Here is a 13,785-nt window from a genome sequence, read left to right on the forward strand (position 1 = left end):
AAATCATCTCCAACTACTCTCCCTCCTTTTCACTCCACTTTAGCCACTTGGCCACCTTGCAATTCCTCAAATTCTCTAGCATGTTCATGCTTCAGATCCTTTGCACTTCTCGGTTCCCTCATCTGGAATGTCTCTTCTTCCTCTATCCCCTCTTGTCTTCACCACTAGGTTCCTGTACATCCTTCATGTGTTTACTCACTAGACAGCTTCTTAGTGAGGCTGTCTCAGGCCATGCCATCTAAAATGACAACTTCCACTCCCAACCAACACTTATAAACCCCTTCCCTTTCACTGCTTTTCTTTTAAAATACCTATCAGGGGCAGCCCGGGTGGCTCACTGCCTTCAGCTCAGGGTGTGATCCTGGAGATCCAGGATCGAGTCCCACATCAGGCTCCCTGCATGGAGCCTGCTTCTCTCTCTGCCTGTGTCTCTGCCTCTCTTCCTCTCTGTGTGTCTCTCATAAATAAATAAATTTTAAAAATCTTTAAAAATAAAATACCTATCAGTATCTAGCATACTATATAATTTTATTATGTATCTTATTTATTATTTGATCATTTTCTAGAATATAAGCTGCGAAGGAATTTTTGTCTTTTTTTTTTTTTTAACCTCAGCACTTAAAACAGTGCCTAGTCCATTACAGGTGCTCACTTAGGATTTGTTGAATATGTGAACGAATGAATGATTCCTGGCACAAAGTATAAATCCTCACTAAATATTGTTTGAACTGAAATGAAAAATGTTGGCACAGCCTCCCACGTAATACAGATGGGAGAACAGGTATGTACATTGCTATATGCAGAGTTCTCTGTAGATTTTTTTTTCACATCATCCTATTTTTTTAAAAAGATTTTATTTATTTATTTATAGAGACACAGAGAGAGAATGAGAGGCAGAGACACAGGCAGAGGGAGAAGCAGGCTCCATGCAGGGAGCCTGACGTGGGGCTCGATCCAGGGTCTCCAGGATCATGCCCCGGGCTGCAGGCGGCGCCAAACCGCTGCGCCACCGGGGCTGCCCCCATCCTATGTTTTTAATGAATATATTTCTTTCATAAGACATCCACTAAGAGTTCTCTGTAGATTATATGTTTTCTTTGATTGTTCATGTGAAGCTATATGTGTGTACGGTAATCTACAATTCATAATATAACATTTTATTATATTATACATAATCTTTAATATTATAGACTATTTATACATATAAATATTAGCAAATAAAAACAGAGGCACTAAAGATTTTCCAATTTTATTTAAATGAGTTCAAATCAAAACTCGAGAATCTAGGTTAACATACATTGAAGTAAGGTACAGGAATAGCAAAATTAAAGTGAATGCAGATTATATGGATAGCTCGATTCCTGTAACATAAAACTCAAATGCAAAGATGGAATTCCTTAAGCTCTTTACCCCAACGGCATATTCTGATCTCCGAATATGATCTCAGTAGGAAACTATTCAGATGTGCAAAATCTCAAGTCTCTCAATCCTGAAATCTGTCAGTAGACACCAAAAATCTTCAAGGCACATTAAAGCGTTCTAGAAAAGAAGCCTGTTTTAGAGCTACGGTTACTGAAACTACAAAAGCACCCACCAGACCCTCTCTGGCATTTTTCTGCTGAGGCGTCAATCAGCCTGGGATCAGCCTTGGGCCGGGGCTGCGGCAGCACCAGCGCGGGCTTCCTCCTGTAAATCATCCCCTGCACAGGCTTCGGATTCAACCGGAGGACTCTCTTCTAGTTCAGCATTTCCACCAAAGCTTTCCCCCTCTGCTGTCTCTTTATCGTGACTTCTGGCAACAGCTTCATCTGAAGCTGCACTGTGACCCTCGGGGGGCATTTCAGGGCCCGAGCCCAGCGCTGCCTTTGTACCCTCGGCCCTAAGCGCAGCGGCCTCCGTGTCACCTGCACAGGCCGAGGCCTCTGGGGCTGCACCTGCAGCATCCGGACCGTCTTCTGCATCCACCTCCGGAACTTCCACTAACGATACTGCATGGACTTCAGAACCTGCTTTCTCAGCTCCCAAAACGTTCTCTTTTTCACCTTTAAGATTTAGTCCATTAAACAAAGTGTTAAACAGCACGGGAATACGGGGGAACTCTGCACAGTCATTGTTAAAAATGAGACAAATCTGTATGTACTGATAGGACATGGTCTTCAAGGTGGCCTCTTAAGTGAAAAAAGGAGCAACGTGTATTGTATGGCACCATATGCGCTAGGGCAAGAGGAGGGAAGATATACCCAGGTGGTTTTTTTTTAAGGTTTATTTATTTATTCATGATAGACATAGAGAGAGAGGCAGACACAGTAGGAGGGAGAAGCAGGCTCCATGCAGGGAGCCCAACACGGGACTCGATCCCGGGACTCCAGGACCGCACCCTGGGCCAAAGGCAGGCGCCAAACCGCTGAGCCCCCCAGGGATCCCCACCCAGGTGGTTTTTATTTGCAAAGACTCTCTCCAGGAGGCTACGGAGAAGCTGGTATTATTGCCTGCCTCTGGGAGGGAAAATGGGGACCTGCTTTTTCATAAACCCTTTGAACCTGATAAACCTTAAAAAATTTTTTTAATAAATATTATTTATTTTAATACAAGGAACGTGAAGATAATCCTGTCTCAACCTCAGTTTTATCATCTGTAAAATGAGGATATTGATAATATCTACCTCACAGAGCTACTGTGAGGGTTGATTAAAATAATGTGTACGATTTATCATACATTTTTTATCATTTTGGTTTAAAACCAAAAGTGCAGGGCGCCTGGGTCACTTGTAGGTTAAATACCCGACTCTTGAGTTTGGCTCAGGTCATGATTTCAGGATCTGGAGATCCAGCCCCTGTGGGGTTCCGCTCTCAGCAGGGAGTCTGCTTGGGATTCTTTCTCCCTTCTGTCCCTCCCCACCCCAGTAACAAAGAAGTGCTATGGAAATGCTGTTATTTCATTATTATTACAATCAGCCTTCTCATAATCGTATTCAGTGGTATTTATTGATGATATTCCATTTCTTACTGTTGTCATGACTAAAAGGCTAAAACTGGCTCATAAGTAGCTTTTTTTTTTAAGATTTTATTTATTAATGAAAGACACACAGAGAAAAAAAAGAGAGACACACAGAGAGAGGCAGAGACCCAGGCAGAGGGAGAAGCAGGCTCCATGCAGGGAGCCCGATGTGAGACTTGATCCCGGGACTCCAGGATCATGTCCTGGACCCAAGGCAGCGCTAAACTGCTGAGCCACCCGGGCTGCCCGGAAGAAAAAGTATTTAAAGCAGCAGTTTAAGGCAAAAAATACACATTACAGTGAAAATATAAAGTTTCTGTTCCAGTAGTTGCTATTTTATCAATCAGATCACCTGAGGGACTTAAAAGACATGATTGACTGTCCTAATGTCAAGTGTACTTTGGGTAGGCACCCAAAACTGAAACGAAAATTAGTTTTGTGATTCAAAAAAAAAAAAAAAAGAGGGAAATGAAAGGTGAAGCTGCTGAGAGAGACAGATACTAAAATTATGCCTGCATGAATGGAAGCCTGAGTAGGGGAAAAGGAACATCACCACACAAAGAATTCAAAGTCACTGGTCAGCAGTACAAAACGTCTCATTTATCTGATGCACTCATCCAAAACATAACAATATTCTTTAGGTTTTGGTCGGGCTTTCCCTTTCTCAATGAACTCCCCGCCCAGAGCCATTCTATCAAGTTGGTAAAGAAGCCAAAAACCAATAGTGTTCCATTGCTAGGCTAGGGTGATGGAAGTCAGTGCCTCAAGGGAAAAAAATAATAAATTCACTTTACCTTGCGGTGGATGTAACTCTGCTTTGGTTTTTTCTTTCAAATTTGTTATATGTTCCGTGGGTTTGGCGTGCTCTGATGTGACCATCTTATAAGTCTGAAAACAAATGTGTGCTTAAGGTTAATTCTGGAGTTCAAGGATTCATCAGGCCAAATTCAAAGGTATCTACAATTCAAAGAAGAGAAACCAATGCGCACCCTCTACTCTTCTGCTTCCCCTTTGGAACGTTCGCTATGAAACAGAACACTTTATTTTTATTTTTATTTTAATATTTTATTTACTTATTCATAAGAGACAGAGAGAGAGAGAGAGAGAGGGAGAGGGAGAGAGAGAGGCAGAGACATTTTGCCATTTATCCCCGAGAAATGGAGCCTGATGTGCACACAAAAACCCATATACAAGTGTTCGTGATTGTTTATTTGTAATAGCCAAAAGCAGGAATCTGTCTGGGTGTCCAACAGCAGGTGAATGGTTAAATAAACTGGTACACGCATCACGTGGAACAGTATTCAGGATTAGAAAGCAATGAGCTGTCAATACAGGTATAACCATTTGGATGAGTCTCCAGGGAAGTATGCTGAAGGGAAAAAGCCAGTCTCAAAAGGTTATGTACTTTATGATTCCATTTATGTAGCATTCTTGCAGTGGAAAGTGATAGAACTAGAGAACGGATTAGTGGTGAGGGCCAGGAAGAAGGGAGGGGAGGGGCAAAAAGAGACTGAGGGCAATTATAAAGGGCTACACGAGGGAGCCTGTATCCTCACAGTGGTGGTGAATACACGAATCTCCATGTGACCGACTTGCCCAGAACTAAATACACACACATATACACACAATGTGCATGTAAAAGTGGTAAAATCTGAATAAGGACAATGGATTTTTATCCACGTCCATTTCCTGGTGTGATATTGTATTGGAGCTTTCAGGAACGTTAATCACGGGGGGAAATGAGGCAAAGAGGATATGAGATCCTCTCGGTATGAGCTCTTATCACTGCATGTGAAACTCGATCATCCCACAATAAAAAGTATGAAAAAAGTCTTCCAAAATAGCTTATTTGTAGACCCTCATGAAGACTCCTTATGTAAGCTGGTGTTATTCCTTAAAAGCAGCACTATGACCTGACCATGGTTATTTTCAGAAATAGAACTGGGAATAACACCATCTGAAGCATAGAGCCAATGTGCAGGCTTCCTTTCATTTCATATTCAAGTAGTCGTCTCTGGCCTGTATTCATATTAGCCAATGATATTTCAAAAATGAAAATCCCACTAGTCAGATAATATTGTTTGTATTATCTCAGCTTTAAAGAAACGTTGGTAGTGATTTATCACTCGGTAGTAGGATGACAGATTTTCAGAATCTGTATATTTGTATATAGTATTCTCAAAATTTCTCATAATGAAAGACCAAGCACCTATTAAAAATTATGCTTTGTGGGCAGCCCGGGTGGCTCAGCGGTTTAGTGCTGCCTTCAGCCCAGGGCCTAGTCTTGGAGACCCAGGATCGAGTCCCACATCGGGCTCCCTGCATGGAGTCTGCTTCTCCCTCTGCCTGTGTCTCTGCCTCTCTCTCTCTCTCTCTCTCTGTGTCTCTCATAAATAAATAAATAAATAAATAAATAAATAAATAAATAAATAAATAAAATCTTTAAAAAAATAAAAATAAATAAAAATTATGCTTTGCAAATCACAAACCATTTGATAGCATGTTAAAATTAGACTGTGGAAATGGAAAATCTATAACCTCAAGGGTGGAAGTGATATGGAAGTGGCCCTATCAAATCCCACAGGGTTTGGTGAATTCTGACGTGAACCATTGGGGTTTGAAACAGGCAGAGGAAACAGGATCAGCAGGAGTGATGGTCATGGTTTCTGAGTAAGAGCAGGGACTACTCTTCTAGTCGGGTGGGAGCTCCTCATAGCTTATAAAGCCACTCTGCTAACTTGGCACCCTCCGTCCTCAGTACACAGAGCTGAGCCCGTGTAGGGGTTCACAGTCCTGAAATCACCAGCCCAACAATGAATGACATCCCAAGGAATGTTACCTTTTTGTTGTTGTTCAAGGGGCTAAAACACAAGGTGAGAAGAAAGACTAGTTTAGACAGAATCAAAGAGATGATGGTATTAGACTGATTCATACCCCCGTGGCCAAGAGAACCTACCTTTTCCAAATCTAACATGGTCAAACGCAGGGTGGAAAGAAGGCCTACCAGAAGAGGCCTTTGGAAGGCCTCCAATCTAGACTCTGGAATTTATTTCCAAATGATATTATTTATATTACATTATTGTATTATAATATAATAATAATAATATATAATATAATGATAATGATATTATTTCATTATATTATTTATGAAATGTTAGTATTTAAAATATCCCACAAATAGCTCAGACCCTCAAAAAATTGACGTGACCTGTGCCTCTCCCAGATTCTAGGATGTCCTCGTAGTAAAAGATTTTACTTGGAAATGAAAAACTGGCTAGTGAGCATCTGTGGATTCAATTCAGATAAATCTAGGACAGCACTTATTTTAGTATAGGACAAGGAAGGGGACTTGAATACAGGTTTTCAAGTGCCTCGTATTCTGTATTTCCTGCTGACAAAAGCCTAAGATTCTTAGGAATTAAGGCTTCCACTATTCAAGAGTAAAAATACATATTCCTAGAGGTGGAAAGGGACTTGGAGAGTATCACCTTGTCCAACCTCCACTTCCACTGTGAGAGAACAAGGCTAGAAAGGACTGAAAAGCTCAGTCAGTTTACAACCTTCCAGTTTACGATAGAGAAAGAATTCGTGGACTGGAGCGGTTCATGTCTGGCACTAATAAACATAATTATGGGTACAGTTAGTTCCAGATGAAATTCCATCTTCCAGCTTCCCATATAATCACAAGGCTTAGTCCACTCTGTTTCTTCAATGGCCTACATCCAACAACAGTAGCCCTGGGCAGTTGAAAGATGGTAGAAGAAACAAATCTAGGTATGAGTGAAAGCTGATAGATGAGGGGCCACTGGGTGGCTCAGTGGTTGAATGCCTGCCTTCAGCTCAGGGCATGACCCCAGTGTCCTGGGATCGAGTCCCGCATCAGGGTCCCTGTGGGGAGCCTGCCTCTCCCTCTGCTTGCGTCTCTGCCTCTCTCTTTGTGGCTCTCATGAATAAATTTTAAAAATCTTTAAAAAAAAGTTTATGACAAAATGATGAATGATTCAATAGACTCATCTTATTTAGTGCGCAAATATTCCATCATTTTAAGTTCAAAATTATGTCATCAAAAGCTTTTTTTTAAAAGATTTTATGTATCTATTCATGAGAGACATAGAGAGAGAGGTAGAGACACAGGCAGAGGGAGAAGCAGTCTCCATGCAGGGAGCCCGATGTGGGATTTGATCCCGGGACCCCAGGATCACGCCCTGGCCTGAAGGCAGGCGCTAAACCACTGAGCCACCCAGGGATCCCAAAAGCTTTGTGTTGCAGTGATTACCTGGGAGGAGTGGGTAAAGGGACCAGGGAAGAAAACACTTTTAATTTTCCATGTATATTTTGAATTTTTAAAAAAATGTATGGATTAATATTACCTTTGTAAAATAATGAAGGTATATAAAGATATATAAAATTAATAAAAACTATGAAGACAATAAAAAGATTCAGGGAGGAAAGAATGAATAGATATAACACAGAATTTTTAGGGCAGTAAAACTATTCTGTACAATACTATAATGGATATATCATTATACATTTGTCCAGACCCATAGAATGTACAATACCAAGACTAATGTTTAGACTTTAGTTAATAATAATGTATAAATATTGATTCATCAGTTGTAACAAATGTACCACACTGATACAAGATTGTTAATGGAGGGAGTGCTGAGAGGAGGTATGAAAACTCTGTACTTTCTGCTCATTTTTCTGCAAACGTAAAATGCTCTAGAAAAAAATAGTCTATTAATTTAAGTTAATCTTTCCAAATAGTTCTTGTTAAATGTTAATAATAGTATCTACCTAATAAAATTGGTGTAATCATTAAATGAGCCATAAGTCTGTCATTTGATAGACGGATACTCAAATGTCAACTAGTGTTATTAGTATTTAGAATAACATCTTTTTTTTTTTAAGATTGTTAAGGGGAGGAGGGCGGGTATTGGAGGGGAATGGGTGACGGGCACTGAGGTGGTAACTTGATGGGATGAGCACTGGGTGTTTTTCTGTATGTTGGTAAATTGAACACCAATAAAAATTAATTAAAAAAAAAGATTGTATTTATTTATTCATGAGAGACACAGAGAGAAAGAGAGGCAGAGACACAGGCAGAGGGAGAAGCAGGCTCCATGCAGGAAGCCCCGTGCAGGACTCGATCCCAGGACTCCAGGATCACACCCTGAGCCAAAGGCAGACGCTCAGCCGCTGAGCCACCTGGGCGTCCCTATAATAACATCATTTTTACTGAAAGTCACCCATACTTGGCAGTGTATGATGTATAAGAAATGTTGATTTATACTTTAAAAAAATCTCCATAATCTCATATATTTAATTAATCCCATGTCCTGACTTTAGCAATGCTTTGAGTTTTACCATACGTTGTAAAATATATGAATTCCTGAACATTATGGTTATTTAAACACTTACATAATATCCACCAGCACTGACTGTGACACCTACAACCAGATAATAGATCATATTTGATCCAGATGGTCCAGGCAATTTGTTAGACGTCATCCAGCGAAGAGATGCTAGGAAAACAAGTTGAAACGCAGTTAGCTCCACCACTTAAGCAAAACTATTTAAAATAATTATATCTTAAAAAACGTTTCCCCTTCAGTGAACCTAGAATCTATTAACATCAAGCGCTTTTGGCTTAAGGGAATACAGTATTACAAGGTAGGGTAATAATTCCATTTGACATTTTCCCAATCTAATTTGACAAGTGCTCATGAAACCTGTCACCTTCATGCTTAGCATCATGCTTTTCTTGGAAGGAGTGCAGGCGTGGGTAAGGAGAAATGACAAAAGCACTGAACAATTTTAACAGTCAAACAAGATGCAAAAGAAATCCACTTGCTGTATGTACTCCACCACAGGATTCAATGGAAACGATTATTTTTCCAAAAAGTGAATTAAATATATTTATACTTAAAACTTACATGTTAAATAAAACATGTTGAAACCCAACACATTTCTATAAATCTATAATACAAATTCATTATATATATAAATCTACATACAAGTGTAGGCAGAAATCTTATTTTTTCTAGCAAAAGCCTCTAAATATGGGTAGATAAAAGCTTAAGACAAATGTTACAAGGTCATGTTTGAAATAGAAGTACAATTCTGTACAAACTAATAGAAATAGATAAGAGTGCTATATTATTACATTTAAATATATAAACCTTACCTATACCATATGCCCTGGAAGTGAAATTTTGATGATAAACTCAGAGCTAGAAATAACTGAAAGTTCATACAGCTCAAATTCTTTATTTTAAAGATTAAAAAGTAGAGGCACTTATATATTTGTTCATTCATTAAATACAGCCGAGCACCTCCTGTGTGCTTGGCATGTTAGAATCATTAAGGATATAACTGTGAACAAGACATACTGGGTCCCTAGCCTCAAGTAGGCTACAGACAAATAATTGTAGACAAATAACTGCAATGCAGTAGGACGAATGCAGGAACAGATGTAAGTAGAAGTTGCAACAACAGCATGGAAATTCAGTGAAAAATCTCAGCTAGTTGGCTCAAGGTACCTGTCACAATTGAAGAGATGTGACCTGGGTTTTGAAGGAACAGTAGAGGACATTGTCAGATAAATAAGGCAAGAGAAATTGCACTGGAGGCAGAAGGCACAGTACATGCAAGAGCAGGAGGGCCGTGTGACGGGGAAAGTGCAAAGAAATCGGACGTGGCCTGACACAGATTATGGGTGTGAGGATTAGTAAGAAGTTGTGATTTGCACACGGCAAATATTAAGACATTTGCACTGTAGTAGCAATACTAGAGAGATTTCTTGTATGTGTTTTTAGTTTGGATACAAATGACCGTCTCTTGCAAAAAAATATTTTCCCCCACAAATGTACCCAAAGAAACCAGCATAAGAGGTAATGGCTTTGACTTGTGTGTATGTGTGTGTGGGGGGGGCTTTTGTTGGTTTAAAAATACATTTGTTATTAAATAGGGAATATGTAGCTTCCATAGTTGTCAACCAGCCATAGATATCAAAAAGATTATTTTAAGTAGGAAGCAATAAAAAACTCATCAGAGATTTAGGTAAAGACAAACACAAATACACTTATGTCTGTTATTTAAAAGAGCAATGAAATGAAAAATAAAGATTAATTAGTTTAATTTGAGCATATCCATATAATGTGAACTAGATATTTGAAATTTTGCAGAAGAATATTTACTTACATGAGAAAATATTTACAATATATTAAACGCAAAGCTATAGCAGAATAATCTATACAGGGCTATCTCACTTTGTGGAAGCCAAGTGCATAAGAATAAAATGCAAGAGGAAAAAAGGTCTGGAGCATTATATACACTAGAACGTAGATGGTGGCTTTCACTTAGGATTACAGGTGACTTCTATTTTGCCTTTTTGCATCCCTTCCAAATGATCGATTACAAACCCAAATTCTTTACTCATTAAAAAGTCATCTTTTTAAAAGCAAAACACAGAAAACACAATTTGACCAGGCACAGCTAACATCTTGCCCTTCGATAAAACTGAAAGTTTTATTTCTCATCAACAGAGAAAGTACCAGGAAAAAGGTCAATGAACGTCCCTGACTGAAGCCGGGTTTGCAGTAAATAATGGTTCTTAAACTACTTACACAAATCAGGGCTACGAGGAAAAACAATCAGACGAGGATTAGGGACAGATCAGTGCTGCCACAGCCCGAACTGCTACCCACCGATTTAGGATTTTTAACCTACTTTCCCCTTATCCCAAGTTGGGAAAGAAATCCTCTGAAACCGTCGTTACAATAGGGGTGTGTGTGTGTGTTTGCGCCTGACGAGGGTGGGGGTGGGGGTGCAGGCGGGTCCCCAGGCCGCGGTCGGGTCAGGTGGGGGATGCAGGCCGGTCCCCAGGTCGGGGGTGGGTGCAGGCGGGTCCCCAGGCCGCGGTCGGGGCGGGTGCGGGGCAGGGGGCGCAGGCGGGTCGGGTCAGGTGGGGGGGTGCAGGCCGGTTCCCAGGTCGGGGTCGGTGCAGGCGGTCGGGGCGGGCGCTCCTCTCTCCGCACCCCCCCCCCCCAGTCACCACCGCCTGGTCACCTGCCTGGGTTCAGTTCGGCACCAACCGCTTCTCCCTGTTTCGCCTGCGAGAACCTGGCTCTAACTCACTGCGCGCAAAGATCAAAGGAAACGAAGATGCCTTCTTCTGTGACCTGCCAGGCAACTTATTCCCGGTGTTTTAAGAGAAAAATAAAGCTAGCGGGACAGACCTTCCTTCTGGCCCACCACCAGCATCACCACCACAGGCCTAATGAATGTGAAAAGAAAAGGGGAAAAAAGGTCCACAGAATTTTCTGCAGGAGTGTTTCTCTGTCTCTGTCTCTCTGTCTCTCTCTCTCTGGGTCTCTCTGTGTGTGTCTCTCTCTGTCTTTCTTTATCTCTCTGTCTGTTTCTATCTCTGTCTCCATCTCTCTGTCTCTCTCTCTATATATATCTCTGTCTCTCTGTCTCTCTATGTATCTCTCTCTGTGTGTCTCTGTCTCTCTGTCTCTGTCTCTCTCTATCTCTCCCCGTCTCTGTCTCTGTCTCTGTCTCTCTGTCTCTGTCTCTCTGTCTCTCTCGGCTCGGATGCACGCTCTGGGCTAAACCACCCGGGGCCTCCGGAAGGGAGCAGCGCGCAGGAGGAGCGCGCCCTTCCCAGGCGGCGTCCCGGGGGGCTCCAGGGTAGAGCCGCGGGCGGCCGGGTGGAGGGGGGCGGAGGGGGGCGGGGGGCGGACACGCGCGCTCGCACCCGCGGGCCGCACCGCGCTCCAGGCGCTAGAGCCGGCGCCCCCGCGCTCCTCGAGGTTCAGCTCGGAAGCCTCAGCTCGCCCCGCGGCCGCCCCTTAGGACACCTCTGCGCACCCCGTCTTCCCTGGCAGCCCCAGGTGGAGGGGTGGCAGGTCCGGGGACGGCGGGGCCCAGCCGCTGGAACGGGGGACCGCTCCCGGTTCCCGGGCAGCCCCAGGGAAGGGGCTTCGAAGGCCCGTGGAGCCCCGGCTGCCCGAGCCCTGGACGAGCCTCGGCTGCCCTCGCTCGGGGGCATTTACCCGACGTCTGCGGGGCCGCGGGGTCCCTCGCCCTCCTGGGCGCGATGCGCGTCCCCCCCCGCCCCCGCCGCCCTCCGCCGTCCGCCCTCCCGCAGCTGCAGCCCCTGATCCCTAACGTCTGTGCGGCCCGCGGGGCCCCTCGCCCTCCTGGCCGCGATGCGCGTCCCACCCCCCGCCGCCCTCCGCCCTCCCGCAGCTGCAGCGCCTGGTCCCTAACGTCTGTGCGGCCCGCGGGGTCCCTCGCCCTCCTGGCCGCGATGCGCGTCCCCCCCCCCCCCGCCCTCCGCCCTCCGCCCTCCCGCAGCTGCAGCGCCTGGTCCCTAACGTCTGTGCGGCCCGCGGGGTCCCTCGCCCTCCTGGCCGCGATGCGCGTCCCCCCCGCCCTCCGCCCTCCCGCAGCTGCAACGCCTGGTCCCTAACGTCTGTGCGGCCCGCGGGGTCCCTCGCCCTCCTGGCCGCGATGCGCGTCCCCCCCGCCCTCCGCCCTCCCGCAGCTGCAGCGCCTGGTCCCTAACGTCTGTGCGGCCCGCGGGGTCCCTCGCCCTCCTGGCCGCGATGCGCGTCCCCCCCCCCCCCGCCCTCCGCCCTCCCGCAGCTGCAGCGCCTGGTCCCTAACGTCTGTGCGGCCCGCGGACCCCCTCGCCCTCCTGGCCACGATGCGCGTCCCCCGCCGCCCTCTCGGGCAGCTGCAGCCCCTGGTCCCTAACCTCATAGAGGTGCTAAGCTACGCAGCCGTCAGCCAGGCGCCCTTCTAAGCGCTTTAACCGCATGGTGACTCCTTCCGACTCACCACTGCTGTCCCCATCTCAGAGATGAGGAAACTGAGGTTAACTCGCTTGCCCCGGGTCAGGATTCGGACCCGGGAAGCCCGGCCGGGATTCCGAAGGGCGCGGGAGAGGCTCCCTGCTTCCGAGGTCTTCCCGACCTTCGGGGCGCCCCCCCCGGGGCTCGGCCCCCCCGCCCCCCGCAGCCCCGGCCGCGCTCGGCGGGTCCCAGGGCCGCGCGACACTCACCGTCCTTGCGCAGCGGCGCGGGCCCGGGGGGCGCCCTGAGGGGCAGCGCCAGCGTCCGGGAGACCGCCCTGCGGAGGTACATCGCGCCCCGCGCCCGCCGCGCTGCACACTCGGGGCCGCGTGGGCCGGGCCTGGGAGCCGGAGCGGGGAGCCCCGCCCCGGGGAGGAGCTCCCGCCGCGGCCCAGCCCCGCGCGGCCCGGGGTGGGGTGGGGGTGGGGGTGGGGTGGGGGCGGGGCGGGGATGGGGGCGGGGGCGCCCGCTGCAAGCGCTCCGCGATTCGGGTGACAAACACGCGGTTTACCAGCCGGGTGAAATCCTGACCCCGTTTTTTGTTTGTTTGGGGTTTTTAAATTATCTTTTTAAAATATTTATTTATTTACTTATGATAGACATAGAGAGAGTGTGTTGTTGTTGTTGTTGTTTTTTAAGATTTTATTTATTTATGCCTGAGACACAGAGAGAGGCAGAGGCCCAGGCAGAGGGAGACGCAGGCTCCCCGCGGGGACTCGATCCCGGGACCCCGGGGTCACGACCTGAGCCGGAGGCAGACGCTCAACCACTGAGCCACCTCCTGAACCCATTAAGTCACCCAGCCCTTAGCCTTCCTAGAGGTGGAAAGGGTAGCGGGAAGTTTCGGAGTATTCAAAGCCCCAGGAATACTTGGATCTCTAGGCAATTCACCGTTACGAAGAATTTTAACTATAAACTTCTAAAA

At 45.7% G+C, this 13,785-nt stretch overlaps 1 protein-coding gene across 1 annotated transcript; it reads right to left on the reverse strand.

The window, feature by feature from the left end:
- Window positions 1-1,282: 1,282 nt before the first annotated feature.
- Window positions 1,283-13,195, reverse strand: LOC121493680 (mitochondria localized glutamic acid rich protein). The gene is made up of 4 exons (XM_041759797.1): window positions 13,070-13,195; window positions 8,419-8,522; window positions 3,792-3,885; window positions 1,283-2,042 (listed from the first exon to the last, which is right to left on the reverse strand). Exons 1-4 carry the CDS (start codon window positions 13,149-13,151, stop codon window positions 1,642-1,644), a joined length of 681 nt encoding a protein of 226 aa, XP_041615731.1. The 5' UTR covers window positions 13,152-13,195; the 3' UTR covers window positions 1,283-1,641.
- Window positions 13,196-13,785: the final 590 nt, after the last annotated feature.

This window comes from Vulpes lagopus, chromosome 6, assembly GCF_018345385.1.
Source record: "Vulpes lagopus strain Blue_001 chromosome 6, ASM1834538v1, whole genome shotgun sequence".
Lineage (NCBI taxonomy): Eukaryota > Metazoa > Chordata > Mammalia > Carnivora > Canidae > Vulpes > Vulpes lagopus.

Excerpts from the sequence above, each read along its gene's own strand:
- LOC121493680 (XM_041759797.1), bottom strand. The coding sequence starts at position 13,151 with ATGTACCTCCGCAGGGCGGTCTCCCGGACGCTGGCGCTGCCCCTCAGG. Across the intron at positions 8,523-13,069 it reads CGCGCCGCTGCGCAAGGACG|CATCTCTTCGCTGGATGACG; the intron begins GTGAGTGTCGCG and ends TTGTTTTCCTAG. Across the intron at positions 2,043-3,791 it reads AGAGTTACATCCACCGCAAG|GTGAAAAAGAGAACGTTTTG; the intron begins GTAAAGTGAATT and ends TAAATCTTAAAG.